Source organism: Labrus mixtus, chromosome 8 (assembly GCF_963584025.1).
Source record: "Labrus mixtus chromosome 8, fLabMix1.1, whole genome shotgun sequence".
Classification (NCBI taxonomy): domain Eukaryota; kingdom Metazoa; phylum Chordata; class Actinopteri; order Labriformes; family Labridae; genus Labrus; species Labrus mixtus.
Genome location: NC_083619.1, coordinates 27,011,473 through 27,026,895, shown reverse-complemented (window position 1 = coordinate 27,026,895; position 15,423 = coordinate 27,011,473). Strand labels below are relative to the sequence as shown.

General features: G+C 43.2%; 1 protein-coding gene across 1 annotated transcript; it reads right to left on the bottom strand.

The window, feature by feature from the left end:
• Positions 1-5,733: 5,733 nt before the first annotated feature.
• Positions 5,734-15,200, bottom strand: LOC132979557 (Krueppel-like factor 6). The gene is made up of 4 exons (XM_061045463.1): positions 14,876-15,200; positions 11,905-12,505; positions 10,383-10,506; positions 5,734-8,835 (listed from the first exon to the last, which is right to left on the bottom strand). The coding sequence occupies exons 1-4, from the start codon at positions 14,975-14,977 to the stop codon at positions 8,784-8,786; spliced, it is 879 nt and encodes a 292-aa protein (XP_060901446.1). The 5' UTR covers positions 14,978-15,200; the 3' UTR covers positions 5,734-8,783.
• Positions 15,201-15,423: the final 223 nt, after the last annotated feature.

Sequence of the window (15,423 nt, the reverse complement as noted above, 5' to 3'; positions counted from 1 at the left end):
CAAATTTGTATCTGAAGGGTTAGTGGGGTAGTGGGACGTAATTGCGGACCTGGGTGTCTTAACGTTATCCCCAAAAGGAAAACCACAAAAATCTTTAAAGGAAAACCAAAATAGTTTCAAGCCAAACAAAAAAGGCTCACTTTTCTAAATAGCCAGAAACGAAACCACCGCTGCCGAGCAGCTGATAAGAAACTAGACCAAAGGAAAGAACAACAAAACTCTCCACAGCTGAGACACAAAGAGCCACCAGGCCATGTGTTGATAAAGAAACAAATAAGGCTAGATCAGAAATTCCCAGCACCAACAAACTACACTTGCAGAGCTTGTCTCACACACTTCTAAAAGACACAGGAACCACAGAGAGTCCCCTCACACTATCTCTGACAGTGAGGTAATGAGTCAGCAAAGAGCACTGCAACTCAAGGGAATATATAAACTTAAAACACCTGGACTGAATCAGGGCCAATCAGTCACACACACACACCTGACACACTGCACTGAGATGATTACCTCCCCACACTCAGTGAGAGACCAGTGGGGTCCCCCTCACAAACACATGTTCAGCTATGACGAATAGAGAGTAGATCGTTTCATAAAATAAGTGCAATGCTTCATGCAGTTAGGTCGGACTGAGGTGGGTTCATGTTCTTACTACAAACGAACAAGTCTGATCAAAATCAGCATCACCACCTTTTCCAGTCCGGTTGTTTTGACCGCACCAGGATTTGATTGACAGCTTTCACACCAAACCGCATGACCTTTGCAAATAATCTCAAATTAGTTTTAACTGAAACCAAACAGGTTAGCTTGGAAATACCCTTAACTTCCCCTAATTTAAAATAATAGAGCCAGTGTAAGTGTGAGAACAGTAGAGACCACTGAACTAACTTGTTGTTGGATGAACTGGGAGAACTGGAGCAACAGGATGTTGTGGCTACACTGGTCATTCAGAGCAGCAGGATATCTAGATCAAGAGTTTTTGTTTTGGAATCAGTGGGTTGGAATGACCAAAGGAGTTGACGCTCTTGAAGTACACACAAAGAACATGTGGTGGACCGCTTTGTTAAATTTAAGAATGATGCTGATGTGTTTACTAACTGGTGCATTGCATGAACTCGGTCTGCTCTCTGTGTCGTGATGGAACCATAACTAAAGTCCAATGGTTCCCTGTCTGAAGATCCAATATCTAACGAGTTTGTTGAAATATAAAACTCTGAAATGCTGCCTTATTTTGAAATGGAATGAAAAATGGCAGACTTCCTGTTGTGTTTTGGCTATGGGTGCAAGAGGACTAATTGTAGGTCTTTACATTGTTAATATGCATACCCAATTTTCGTCATATAGCTCCAATTAATATCTATGGAAACCCATTTTTCTCAAATATAAGGGGGTGCTATTGAGCCATTTTGTAAATGTAAGCTGTAAAACCACCGAAATATCAAATTATTCACCAGGCCTGATGGGCATGCCAAGTTTGGTGAGTTTTGAGGTATGTTCAAGCCTCCAGAAATGTGATGCATTTGGCAGAAAAGAATGAAAGAATACTAATTCCTTACATTTCAAGAGGGTCCCCGCTACGAGGTCGTTGCACGGGGCCTTAAAAAAATCTCTAATCAGCTGTTTAAAAGGTCCATCTAAAAATGTATGTTATGACAAAGCTAACCATTACCACAGCTCTAACATTACAGTCCATCAAGCTTTGAGAAGTGCTGACATAGAAACAGAAACAAAAGAGATAGGGTGTAGTCTTCTGCCATCACTTGTCACATGTCAGGAATATTTCTCGTATTAACACGAACATTGTGTTTGCAGGATAATTAGATGACCATCCACACATGTTGTATTTGAGCTTGTAAATTAGCAGTATGGTCACAGACTATTTTTCTTATTATTTCCTGAATATCCTCTCCAAAAAAAATACTTTAATTCAAGTTCTCTAGAGGGAGAAGAATCCACTCTTACCTCTAAATTGTCCAAACCAGAGAAGCATGCTTGTCTTTAATTTTGCGCACAGTGGGACGCCTGATAGCTGCAGAATTAAACTAAATAAAGCCACTTTGAGTCTGTCACAGTCATGCATATTTAATTGATATGAATGGTGTTACTCTGTCCACAAAATAATTGACAATGCAGCAGTGCAGCTGCAAATTTATGTCCCCAAATTTCTGGAAAACAGCACCAACTCTCCGAAATCATCGCAGGGCATATGGGAGTCTCCTAAAGGCTTCACATAAACTTCGGCCTCCAGGACATCAGAGGTCGTATTTGGAAGATTTCTTGTAACCAGGAAGGCTTCTCATATAATAACCGGGTATCTTCACAAGTATCAGAAAGAAAAAAACAATTTCCCTCATTTGATCTCTCTTTCTTTCTACAGTCTTTCTTATTTCCCTTCTTCACATGTTTATTTTATTATATTGCATGGTTGTTAGTTCTGGCAATTTGAATTAAAATGCCAATAAATATATCTTTGAAAAGAGAAACTCTCGAGAGTGCTTCAATTATTTCTGGGCTTTGGGGCACGGAGCGTGGCAGGCGCGGTGGAGCAGCGTTAAAGCTGGAGCACTTTGTGCTTGCAATCGGAGATGAAGAGGCTATTTGTCTGTGTAGTGTGCCGAGCTCTTATCAGGGATTTGTTTGCGGCACAACATAATTTGCATAAATTTCTTGGAGAGTAAGATGAAAACTCCGAGCACTTGGCTGGAGCAGGAGGAACAGATTGTGTCCTCACAACGCACATTCCGACAAACGGCTCACATCGTCGTCGTTCTGATAAACCTGGAATAAAGCTTGACATCTAAACATCCTGTAAGAATAAACAGAATGATCTCATAAAGGACTGGACTGCCTGTGTTTGTCGCCCCACTGGGTTCCTCTTTTGTAATGTGGTATTCCCTTTGCTAAAGACAAATCTCTACATTTAAAGCTTCACCGAACAAAGCTAACGTTACAACTAAAAGAAAGAAAAACAGATACTAACAAGTATTGTGTTAGTGTGCTTCTAAAGCCATATTTATCTTATTCCTCTGTATCATAAAGCTTAATTGAACTAGTAAAAACCATTGAGTGTAAATATTAATGGATGAAGCCTGAGTGACGTCAGCCATCTGTTCCTGCAGGGGGCTCTGGAGGCTCATCGGCAGCAGCCGCCATGCTGGAAATCCTGTCTCAGTCTAACTTTCAGTCAACCTAACGACAGGCTGAGAGCTGGAGCTGAGGCGGGTTTTAAACCTCTTGATGAACCGTTACATCCCGCCCACCTGTCAATCATGTCAGCTAAGCGCCGAACTATGGATAACACGTATTGTTTTCAAAATCCAAAGGGAGGCGTTTAAAATAAAATGCACCCCCGTACAGTATGTGCCAGTGATGACCAAAACTAATCAGACCTTTTTCGATTTTTGTACCAGGCTGTTAACATGTTAATTTATGCTGTACAAACTGCTTTTTTGCCTGTGGTGTGTATTTGACTTCCTGTGTTCCTGGAGCCAGCCTCTAGTGGACACTCGATGAACTGCAGGATTTTGCAATTCTGCATTGGCTTCATTTTTCAACACCGAAGGTTGCTGCTTGGTAAAAACACATCTATGAGCCACACAGTTGCAGTGGGGGAAATGTTCTCTCAATACCGAGAACACTGAAATATCTTTTGACTCAGTTAAACACACAAAGTTCTGCCGTCTCAAAATACTTCACGGCACATTCACACCAGCTAAACATGAGTCATCTTTATTAAGTCGACATTAAACCAAGATAAGAACTACATCTTTTTCTATAGCACAGCTGTGTCTATGTTTGGTTTCACCACAGAGACTTTAGTGAAGTACACAGTGAAGTACACACCAAAATGTTGCTCACAAACAACTGTCTGAGGACGTTCAATTTTAACATTTTAAAACGTATAACTAGTTGGTTTATGACTGAATATAATAAGTGTTTTTACTAGACAACCTAAAGTGACAGCTGGTGCAAAATATTAAGCAGACATTGGCAAAATGTTGTATTAGTAGTAGTAGTATTAGTATAGTAGTATTTGATAATAAGAAAGTTATCTAACCCTTTTTGTGGTCTTCATTTAATGACATTGACGTCTGATATCAAGTTGAGACAGTTAACAGCTTTGCGACACGGCCAACATATGTCCATGTTTTTTATGTACATTTTAACAAACGTTAATTTTGAAACACCTCATAAAATGTCATTTAAAAAATGATATTCAAATTCTGGATCATTCAGTCTCAAACGATTGAATAATGTTGAAGCAGACTGTGGTGAAACCTGCTGATTCAGCTGTTTTTGGGGGCATTTTCTTATTTCTTTTGATACAAGCATTGTTTGCTGGCTGTGTATAAATTAATTTTAAATGAAAAACTGGTATAAAACAGAAAACAGAGACTTCAATTTGCAGATTAATAACCATCAAAATATCTTATAATGTAAAATTCTCAAATTATGTCATAAATTGATTTTCAGGTTTGTTTCCCCCTCTAGTGTCTGGGACCGACCCCCCAGAGGGTCAGGAGCCCCACTTTGAAAAACACTGTGCTAGACCACCCTTGCTCCACTGCAAAGGTCTTTGGAAAAGAGTTATGAAAGACCGTCTAGTGACATAGCTCTGGTCCTTTAGTAGGTGAATCCCTGCCTCTATGAAGCACAATAATCAAACGTTAAAGAGATGAGTGATATCAGGGTAAGAATGTAATTCTGATTAATCGAGCAGCCCTGATACCAAGTATGGACCTAGGTCTGGATGTAAGATTGAAGTAGTTAAGTTTGACCTTCATTGTAACTTCAACAACTGCAACAATCGTGGATCAATCTGCCGCTGAAGAAAAAGTCCTCAACCAGTAAACTATTGAATAATGTTGAAGCAGCATGCGCTGAAACTTGGTGTTTGCATGTTTTGGGTCGTTGCTGAGCCTTTTCAGGAACCTACATGTTCCTGTAACTTGTTGAAGAGGAAATGTTACATCCTATAAGAGAAAGAAAATGCACCGGGGGCTGGCCGCCACAGAGAAGGATAATACAGTCTCAAAGTGTTGGTCAAAGTCTACTGACAATAGAGTGAATATACCATGGATCCAGTGGTGCCTGAAGAAGTAGATATACTCTTAATTTCCCCCCCAAATGTCTTTTTAAGCGACCTGTCCAGCAGAGGATAAACGACCTCTGGTGTAAACTGTGACATGTAAGACTACTCTTGCATAGTCAGTATGTACTAGCCAATCAGAGACAGAGTAGAGAGGGTCATCTCTTCACCATCTTAGGAAGGACAATGGAGCATCCTACTGAATATTGTCAATCAATGGAATCAGAGGGGATTTAGAAGTGGGTATACCATATGGAGACTGTAAAATAATGGGGGGTGTACTGCATGAAACCAAGCGATGTTGGTCCAGTGTATTACTGACAGCAATGGGGGCTTCATGTAGGGAAATCAGACCACATTTTTAATAATCCTTTCCTGTAAAGGTTTTCAAAAAGTGAACAGATGACCGTGTCACTACGTGGCTCTGGTCCTAGTAACTGAATCCCTGGCAGTACGGTGCAGTTCTGTAATCGACCCTGACTTCAGTGGGGAAGGGGAAATGGGTTCACAAGAGTTAATTTATCCTCTGGGAATTCACTGAATATCCCATAAACACACACTTCCTGGTTGGCAGTGTCCAGGGGAATGGGGGAGGGAAGGAGGGGGGAGGCAGCAGGAGAAAGAAAACAAAAACCACATGTAGATCCAATAAAGTCTTTTTTATCCATTTTCCAATAAAAAATACATTCATACAGAAACTATTTTACAAAACAATTTCAAATGAAAAAATCTTGTTATGCAAGGTAAAAGAAACAAAAATAGAGCCTCATATTTGTATCTCCGTGTTTATCCAATAAAGATTCTTTAGCTAAAGATAGGGTGTCTTCGCAGGTCTTTGAAAAACTGACAGAAAAAAAATAAAAAAAATCACATGGCAAATTAAAAAAAACAAAAACGTAAAACTTAACGGGCACCAGAATGCAAAAAAGGAAAAAGACAATTCAAGTGTCCAGAACAATTCACGTCTGAAAAGTCGTTTTTTTTTTTTGTGTTGTTTTTGTTTTCTTGAAAGATGATAGGCCACAGGTGTGTATGCAGTTTTTAAAAAACGAATATTAGCTCAACCTTTCTCCGATAACAAAAAAAAAAAAAAAGATGTTACAGAAGCAAATGAAGTCGAAAGGAGATTTTGATTATTTTATACAACAACTCTTCAGTCGCTTTGTCTTTTATCGGTTCATCCTTAGAAACAACACACTGCACTTGTTTTTGGTCCCATACCCTTTCAAAATAGAAGCTTCCTTTACAAAAGTCTCTTTTTAAAGTTTACAATTTACATTTCTTTGCAAGTTTTCTCAATGTTTTGGACTTCAATGTTGGCCGGGGGGGTTTAAATGTACAGTTGTTGAGCTTCAACAAGGCTGCCATGAGGGTCAACTACAGAGTCACAGGCAACAAGTCTGATGACCCTTAAACAAAGCCAGACCCATACAACACAACCATGTGTCTCACTGTGTCAACAACACATCGTCCAGTAAAGATCACTCACACCAAATGTCCTTTACAGAAATGGTTAAAAAAAAAAATGATCTGGAGTTTGTCCAATGTTGAAGTGAAGGGATTCCAATCAAAGAATAGAGCGTTATATCAACCCACAGAGGAGTGTGTTGAAGTCATGTACAGTAACTGAAGTGAAAACATGCATAAAGTGAAGCTGACATACATCAGGTGTCCTCTCAGTTCACCTGCAGACACAGACAGAAACCCTCTCAGGCCTGCAGCGCGGCTCAGCTGAACTGGTTGGACCGGTTTTTGGTACCCTTTAGTCAGATCACGGGTTGTTTAAAAAAAACAGGACTGAGTAAAGACAGGGACTCACCCTGAGGGGCCGAGACCTACCACAACACACGACATGAAAGAAAACCGACTCATGATTGAGAATGTCGTCATTGTTTGGAACTGGAAGCTTTTTTGGACACATCGACAAAGAGTACTGACGACGTTCTGTTTTGCAGTTAATCAACCAATTGGACCGAGCGTGCCGCATTTCATTGAGAACATATTTCCAAGACTCTGTACCGTCGACGGCATGTTGCAGTCCATCTGAAGTGCACCCCACACCTCTTTATACTACACAGTAGTAAATCTTTACAAAAACAAAACAACGATTACTAAGCGCTCCACATTTCTGCCTCACACCCGGGTCATTTTTAGAGAATAGGATTTGATAAAGTTCTGAAATATTCAACGACAAAAAAAAAAAAAAAATGCACAAAGATGTAAAGATGGCAGTCATTATGAAGCTGATAGATAGTTTTTTCTTTCTTTTATTTTTTTTTTTGGGGGGGGAGTGTAGAGGAGTCGATCGCGAGACGACGAAAAGGGCAAAAAGGTGCGACTGTATGGATCAGAGCCTTTATAAAGCAATTCTATACCGCACTAGTGCATTTGCAGCCCTCCCCCCTCCCCCCCCCCCTGTTTGGTGTGTTTCTGTGTGTGAGAGAAGGATCTATTAAACAGGACAAGGCCACTTACATAAGGCATCAGTAAGGTTAACAGTGCATTTACAGATAGAAACTAGAGAAAAGAGCAAAAGAGTGACGGATAAAAAAAGAAAAAAATCCCCGTGATCAAGACAGTCGCCAAGCAACAGTGGTATCCCCCAACTTATCAGGAAAATTAGAAAAAAATCAAAAACAAATGACTGCCTTATGTGTTTTTGTACAATACAATGATATTGAGTAACATGAAAAGTAGCTGCTCTCGAATGGAATTTTGTTGTCCTATAAGCAAAGAGGTGAGCGACACATTCCCCCCCCCCCCGGGATCCCATGCAACTTCTGTTAAAATGGCGATAACTTGTTTGTGAACAACCATTGTTTTTTTTTTGTCTTTTTTTTTTTTAAAGATACAGAGCTTACACAATGGACAACAAAATGAGCTTTTTTTTTTGTATAGCGTGTATGTTTTTTGAGACAGGCTACATAATACATTGCACATTTAATAGCTGCACTAAACAAAACGACCTCTCATGTTTGAACGTGGAGCTGCAGTTCCTCCTCCGCGCAGAAAGGGGGCGCTCTCTGTAGCAAAACCAGCCCCCGCAAAAACAACCCCACCTTTTCTCGCCCCCACTCCACAGCCTAACAGACTCAAACAGCACAAACACATCATCCCCCGTTTTTTTTTTGTTGTTGTTGTTGTTGTTGCTTGCATTCATTCTCAGTGAGACCACATCACGTACACCCCCGCCCGCCGCCGCCCAAAAACATCATCCTCTCTATGTGTCATTCACTCGCAGTTCCACAATGCAAGCTCCATCCACTCCATAAAGCCAGCACAGGCATCCAGTCGCAGGCACTCACAGTCCCCATGCGCTCAGGCATACACACTGTCATTGGAGGGAAAGGGCACCCCTGCAGGAGTCCCCGTAAATCCTCCTGGAAAAAAGCATTGAACACCATACAGAAGAGTCTCTTTCCATCGTCTCCAGCCCAGATTTTTTCCAAGTCTCTCTCTCTCTCTCCTCCTCCGTTCAAAAAAAACCTTTTCAAGAGCAATCTCCACAGCAAGGTGTTGGAGGCACTAAGTATGGTGCAAATAATAGCCTGCGTCGCTTCATCTTTTTCCACTGACTGGAACACGGCCGTGCCCCTGTGAACGCTCCCAGGACACACCGGCCTCCGCTGATCCCCTACAGGTCAGGACAATCAACCAGAATCATCCCCTCAGAGCTCTGAACACCGAGGCCATCTTAGATGTGCCTCTTCATGTGAAGTGCCAGGTGGTCAGAACGGGAAAAACACCTGAGGAAGAAGAGAGGGAGAGAGAAGATTTAGCATGTTTCTGAAATGTTAAAACATTGTTTGTACCGCTGTGGTCGCTCAAACTTAAACTTAAAGTGTTATTTTACACAAGATGCACGCTGAGAAAAATTGGAAAGGCTGCTTTTTCTGAGGATTCACAGGATTATTGCGAGATGGTTAGTCGTGCTGCTAGCATCTTTATATTTATACTCTTGAGTATCTTAATATTATGTTTTCTGTAAGGGTTCCAAAAAAAACCTAGTATTTAATAAAGGTTGTTGAATGCAAACTCTTGTGGCAGCGGTTCATTCTGTGTTTTTTGTAAACTCCCAACCACTAGGGGGCATACATTATAATCTACCTTCAGGTATTTAACTTTATGTTTATTATTAAACTAAGGCAGGAAGAAATGTGCATGTCAGAGATTAGAGAATCAGGGCCGATACCGATACCGGCGTTCAAAATAACAAAGCTGATTCAAATATTTGTTTCATGACGTCTTGTGGTGTACGACTCTCACAGTGCCACCATGTTCTCTCATGTATGACAATGAAAACAATTCAGACAGGTGACTTCATCTGCCCAAAAACAAACCCTCTTCTCTGAACCAGAAGTTAGGTGGACTAGATGTCAGCATTAAATCGATTTTGCACAACAGATACAACATCGGCTGATGCCACAATATTTGCCGATTGTGAGTCAGCAGGGTCGATATCAGCTGATACCGATGTTGAACCGATGCATCCCTCGTGCATATATTACCCGACATCATACCCTGATTATGATATTCCAATATATTGTATTATACCACATTATGTATTGTAATGTGTATCGTGTTGCCAGGTTATAGTAAAGGCAGTTTTTTGTTTTGCTCCAATAGATATCTCAGCAGTTAAATATTCTTCCTTGTTTCAGGGCTAGGCTTCATTTTCTTCACTCTTTGGCTCTCGTGATAAGAAAAGAACGAGATATAGAGCTTCTCTTTCATCCATTTATTAGTCATGATATCACATGAGAGATGAAAAAACCTTCAAAGGCTCATCATGAGGACATTCTGTTTCTCACTGCCTGCACATCTCATCTCATCAACAAACCTCATTTAACCCTTTGTGCTCAGCCCTCGGTTCTCTATGAACCACTTGACCTCTGCCCCCCCCCCCCCCATTTCATCAGTCCAATCCTTGAACCTCATTCATCCCTCCACCTCACGTGCCCTTATTAAACTCATTTGCACACTTAAGGGGTTTGCTCTGCCAGTGAAAGAGCACTTAGCACCAAAGCTAAAACAAATAAATAAATAGTACAAATCAGGGATTTTCTGTGATGTTTGGAAGCTGTTTTCTTGGGATTCATTTGAAGAGGGAATGAAATCAAACCTTTACAGCGCTTAGTTTGAGATATTTTATTCTGAAAACTAAGTGTGGCTGCTTTTATTTTGAAAAAAAAAAAAAAAAAAAAACATCATCTTTCCATGTGTTTGGTCACCTAGGTAACAGTATACATCAAACGTTTTTGCTCCCATCACACACACACACACACACACTCACCTGTCGCAGTGACTGCATTTGAATGGCTTTGCTCCGGTGTGCTTCCTGAAGTGTCTGGTGAGCTCGTCGCTCCGTGCAAAACGCCACTCGCAGCCCTCCCATGAACACCTGTAGGGCTTCTCACCTGTTGGAACACAACCATGGTATCAAAACGTCAACACGCGGCAGGAAGTGCAAATCGTATCGTTGTCAATGAAGACGATCTAAAAACATGGAGGAACAACAGTCTTATAACCTCTGCTAACTTGTGAGCCGCCATTTTTGTAGTTTTTATGAATGAAATACAAATGATCCGCCAGTTTTTTATGCATGAAATAAGTCTGTAGACATGATTAAGTCAGAATAAGTTTCATTTCCCATGTTTAAAAACATAAAGTTGTTAATCCTGAATAGACATAATTATACTCTTTTTTTCTGATAACCTTTTAACTGAATAACATCCATTGGTGTCCTTTTCAATTATTTGCCATCTGACAGGCTCCGTAATTGCCGCCATTTAAGACCTTCAATCAAACCTTCATTCTATTTGACATTTTGAAACGCGACCTCTCAAATTATGAAGCCAATATTTATCGTTCTCGCTAATCTTCAGAGGCTTTACACCGCGCTGATTTCAGGGAAACTGGATCCCGTTCCAGTCAGGCTAAGCAGATTGGGCTGACTACTGTAAGTTGGAGAGGAAAAACAACCTCGTGCCTTGTGGGTCCTGAGAGCTCTGGTATGCAGCTGCTGTGAGGAGCTGCTCGAGTAGACGGGCTTATGTAATGTGTGGAGAGAGAGAGAGAGAGAGAGAGAGAGAGAGAGAGAGAGAGAGAGAGAGAGAGAGAGCTGCAGGAGAAAATAGAGACCGTTCCTAATGATCCTCAGGACCATTAAGCATGTGGCTAACATGGACAGCCAAAGGATGCGAGGAATGCGACTTCCCCTCTCCTTAATGGTCGGGCACAGCTTGGCAAGAGGTCAGAGATCACAAAGGGAAACTGCTCACATTTGAACCCCGGGGATCCGAGCACTGCAAATGTCACATTCCCATAATTCCCTTTTTTTCTGGTGAGAGAGCGAAAAACGGGTGAGATTCTGAACGTTTTTTCCCATGGTGAAATCTGAGAACTGTTGATTTGTTTGCAGGATCCACATCCTTTGGGTGCTGTCGGCCACAAAGGAGCCTCCTCCCTCCCCCTCCCGTCTCTCTCACTCTGTCTCCCTTCCCCCCCCTGCATGAAGTCACGTTCTTCTATGTGAATTAGGTCACAGTTGAGGGCATTCCTCCTGACAAACTATTCAAAGTATGTGGGAGGGATCTCAGCACTTTGAGCAAGAAAACAACACCTGAGCTTCACACTTTTTTTTAGGGTTTTTATCCTGATATGAGTTGATCACGTTCTACAGAGTGATTTTAAAAAGATGATGTCATAAATACAAAAACCTGTCAGGGCATCTCTTCCTCTTTTTAGGAAAATAAAGGTCATGACATTTGCATGCCAGCAATGACAGCATTTTTTCCCCGTCCAGGCGTCCTTACCTGTGTGCGTGCGCTGGTGTGCCTTGAGGTGGGAGCTTTTGGTGTACACCTTCCTGCATCCGTTGAACTGACACCTGTGCACCCGCCGCCTGCCGTCCGGAGACGCCTCGCCGCTGGTCAGCCCCGACCTCTCCCCCGTCGATCCCCCAGTCCTTATTTTCCCCGGCGAGTGCAGCACAGTCTGTATCCCGCTCCACGCCTGGGCCGAGCCCGAGCCCTCCTTGCCCAGCTCGGGCGAGGACGGCGGCGTGCTGCCGATGGCCGAGCCCAGGTCCTCGCCGCTGCCGCCGCCGCCACCGTCCCCCAGAATGTCAGTCAACGAGCCGGAGGGGAAGTCGAGGGTAGGGGAGAGCTCCTCGGAGCTGTCGGACGCCTCGCTGCTGGCGTCGGAGTTGAAGCCGCCGGCGTCCAGGTGCCGGATGTCCTGATTGTCCTCCTCGTCCTTGATGCGGGGGATTTTAGGGTCCTGGTCGGCCGACGACTTGTCCCCGCAGGCGAGCATCAGCTTGCTCCACAGGTCCTCCTGGCTCTCGAACTTGAGGTCGGTGGTGGCGGAGACGTAGGGCTCGCTCTGGAGGTACCTCTCCAGCTCGAGGCATGTCTGCGTTGGAGAGAAGATTGAGATGGCAATGAGTTCGCCTGCAGGCCTGAAACACAGCGCGTTCAATTCAAACTGGAAAGTCCCTAAAACACCCCACTAAAAAAAAAAAAAAAATGTTTTCAAGAGGAGCACACACGCTGGCGTTCTACTATCCTCTGTGTTTATTCTTAGCAGCAGCAGGAAGTGCTGTGACACTGTACCACTGCTGGCCCTTCTTCCTCTCCGCCTTGCAGGAACGAGGAGAGACACAATGTCCTATGCAGAGGATAGTCGAGTGTGTTCTAAGGGTGCCCTCTGAGGCCACATCAGGGAAGATTACAAGCACCACATTTCCTTCTGAGAGCATGCAAAGAACAACGCTGTCTGTGTGCGACTGTGGCATAGGTGTGTGTTGGGGATTGGTCATGAAATTTTACATATGCTACAGAGCCCCCCCCCCCCCCTCCCCTCCCTGTTGGGTTAGGGAAGTGCTTGTAGATCTTTTAAAATCGATCAATTATTCAACGTAATGTGGATTTAATAATGCATTCGGAAAGGCATCGCTAGAAATAACATCGCACACCAGGGACCCTGAGAGAGAGGAGGGAAGGTCTGGTTCGTGGGGGGTCCATAAAAAGGCTCGGCATGAATACTGCAAGAGTACCGCTGTGGATTGTGGGCTTCTTCTGAAAAAGGAAGTGAGAGAGCACTTCCTCAACCCATGGCTGCAGTCGGAGAGAGAGAGCACAAGGCCAGATACGAAGGCCGCTAACAGCACGGTGCAGTTTCCCCCTAATGAAGTACAACTTTACAGCCAAATGTTGTTTTTTTTTCTTGCACAGAGCGCCTGGTGACCTCAGCTCTGGGGGGGTCACTTGATAAATCTGCAAGATGATTAGCAAGTTAGGTAAGAGGGAAAGAAAAAATCTGGCTTTTCTTAAAGCGTATTAAGAGTTTTAGTTCTTCAAGCCTCTAAAAATATAAAAAAAAACGAGACGTCTGAGATGTCTGAGAAGGGCATGTCCCTCTTTTGACTGCTCCAAACTCAGTGGCACAAGCAATTAGTGATGCTGTGCAAACCCAGAGGACTTTAATATGATCACTACTTTCAAATTAGAGAAGAATATGATCAACAACAACGAAGAAATCATAAAGAAAGAGTCCAGAAACATGTCAATCTGTCACTAATCATGTATTTATATAAAACAACAGAGGGGATTAGAGGGGGTACAACACACACACACAGGGGGGGGGGGGGGGAGGGGGGGGTGCATATCAGTACAACTTACCACAAACATATTTATTGTGGAAAAATAGGAACACTGAGGGGAACATCGTGGTGATTTGATAATGAAAGTGAACACATTGAAGACAAATGTTTCTCGTCAGCAGAGCTGGATAAATCCCAGGCGAGCTTTAAATGCCTGGGGGGGGGGAGACTTGGCCCGAAGCCCGAAAGAGATCTAATAGACGTCAGAGAGACAGAAGAAGACTGAAACGTGCTGCCAATTCATTTCATTTCCGAACCCTTCCCTCGATTCCAGTATGAAACTCTACTGTTCTGGCATGCAGGGGGGGGGGGGGGGGGGGGGGTTTGCATTGTCGAGCCAAACTGGAATAGAAATCTCTCTCTCTCTCTCTCTCTCTCTCCTTTTATTGGTCTGTCACTCTCTCGTCTGTGCGTGTGTGTTTGTGTGACAGAGCGAGCGAGAGACAGAGAGAGAGAGCAAGAGAGAGAGAGAGAGAGAGAGAGAGAGAGAGAGGAAGGGAAAAGGAGATACGCGCAAGACGCACAGTTGCTAAATCTGCAACACGGTGTGTTTTTATTTTATCACAAGCTGATGCGATCTGCACTCATGCGTTCAAAATATCAGAATATATTTTTGTAAAAGCAGAACCATGATAAAAAAAAAAACGACTGTAAGCTTTCCGTGCTCTAAAAACAGTAAAACTATCAATCCATTAAAATAAGAAGAGGAATATCAGAGTTAGACTTTAATTAAATGAGTCAAAGTAACTCCAAAAAGTGTAACAAGGTCAATTAAAAAAGTCACTGTTCTAGTCGAAGTAGAAAAAAAAGGAAATATCATCGGAAAATAAAAAGAAATCCGTCATTGAGGGAACTTGCATCACTTCCCTTAATAAGGCACGCAGACGACTTTGAACAGAGAGACCGAGATGAAACTGTTGCGCTAAATCAAACGTGGAGTTACGTAAACAACTTTGACATTTGCACGTCCACACACGAGCTGTCACTGGGGCGCAAGTTTCCCCAAATTCCCCGCATTCCCTGCACTTCTACACACAACCATCACGGGGGGGCCGATCTGTCAAACTGCGTGTTCAGGTGGACAGATTTGAGGGAATAACTCTTTTTTTTTTTTTTTTTACCTGCTGCCAGTACTCTTCCAGAGACGGTAAAGCTGAAAAGTATCCGGTGTCGTGCACAATCTGGAGCTCCTGGAAGATGCTACACATAGGGATGACATCCATTTCAGTCCTGAGGTGCAGCAAGCCACAAGTAGAAGCGGATTCGAGCTTTGCAGAGGAAACGCAGCCAGTTGTGTTCAGAGAGTCGCTGGAGTCTTGGTTGTATTTGCATGGAGAGAGGGAGTCCGGAGTCGTGCGCTTCCAGTGGAGGGTTTTGAGCGTGTGACGCACCAAGAGCGCACAACACTGAACTCTGCAAAAGTCCGTCAGCGCACTGTAAACTTCCCCCCCGATTCAAAATTACAGACAAACCCACCCCCATGTGATTACATTACGTTTCGGCACGTCCACCAATGGGCTCACGGGAGCGCACCACCCGCCCACCAGACCACCCCTGGCCAATGCCGAGCCGGAGCCGACTCATCCTGTGTGTTGTGGTTGGCGCGCGGTCTGCAGCGACTCCGCTTGCCATTGGGCCAAATCTGCTCTATTTTTAGAGCGCTATATAA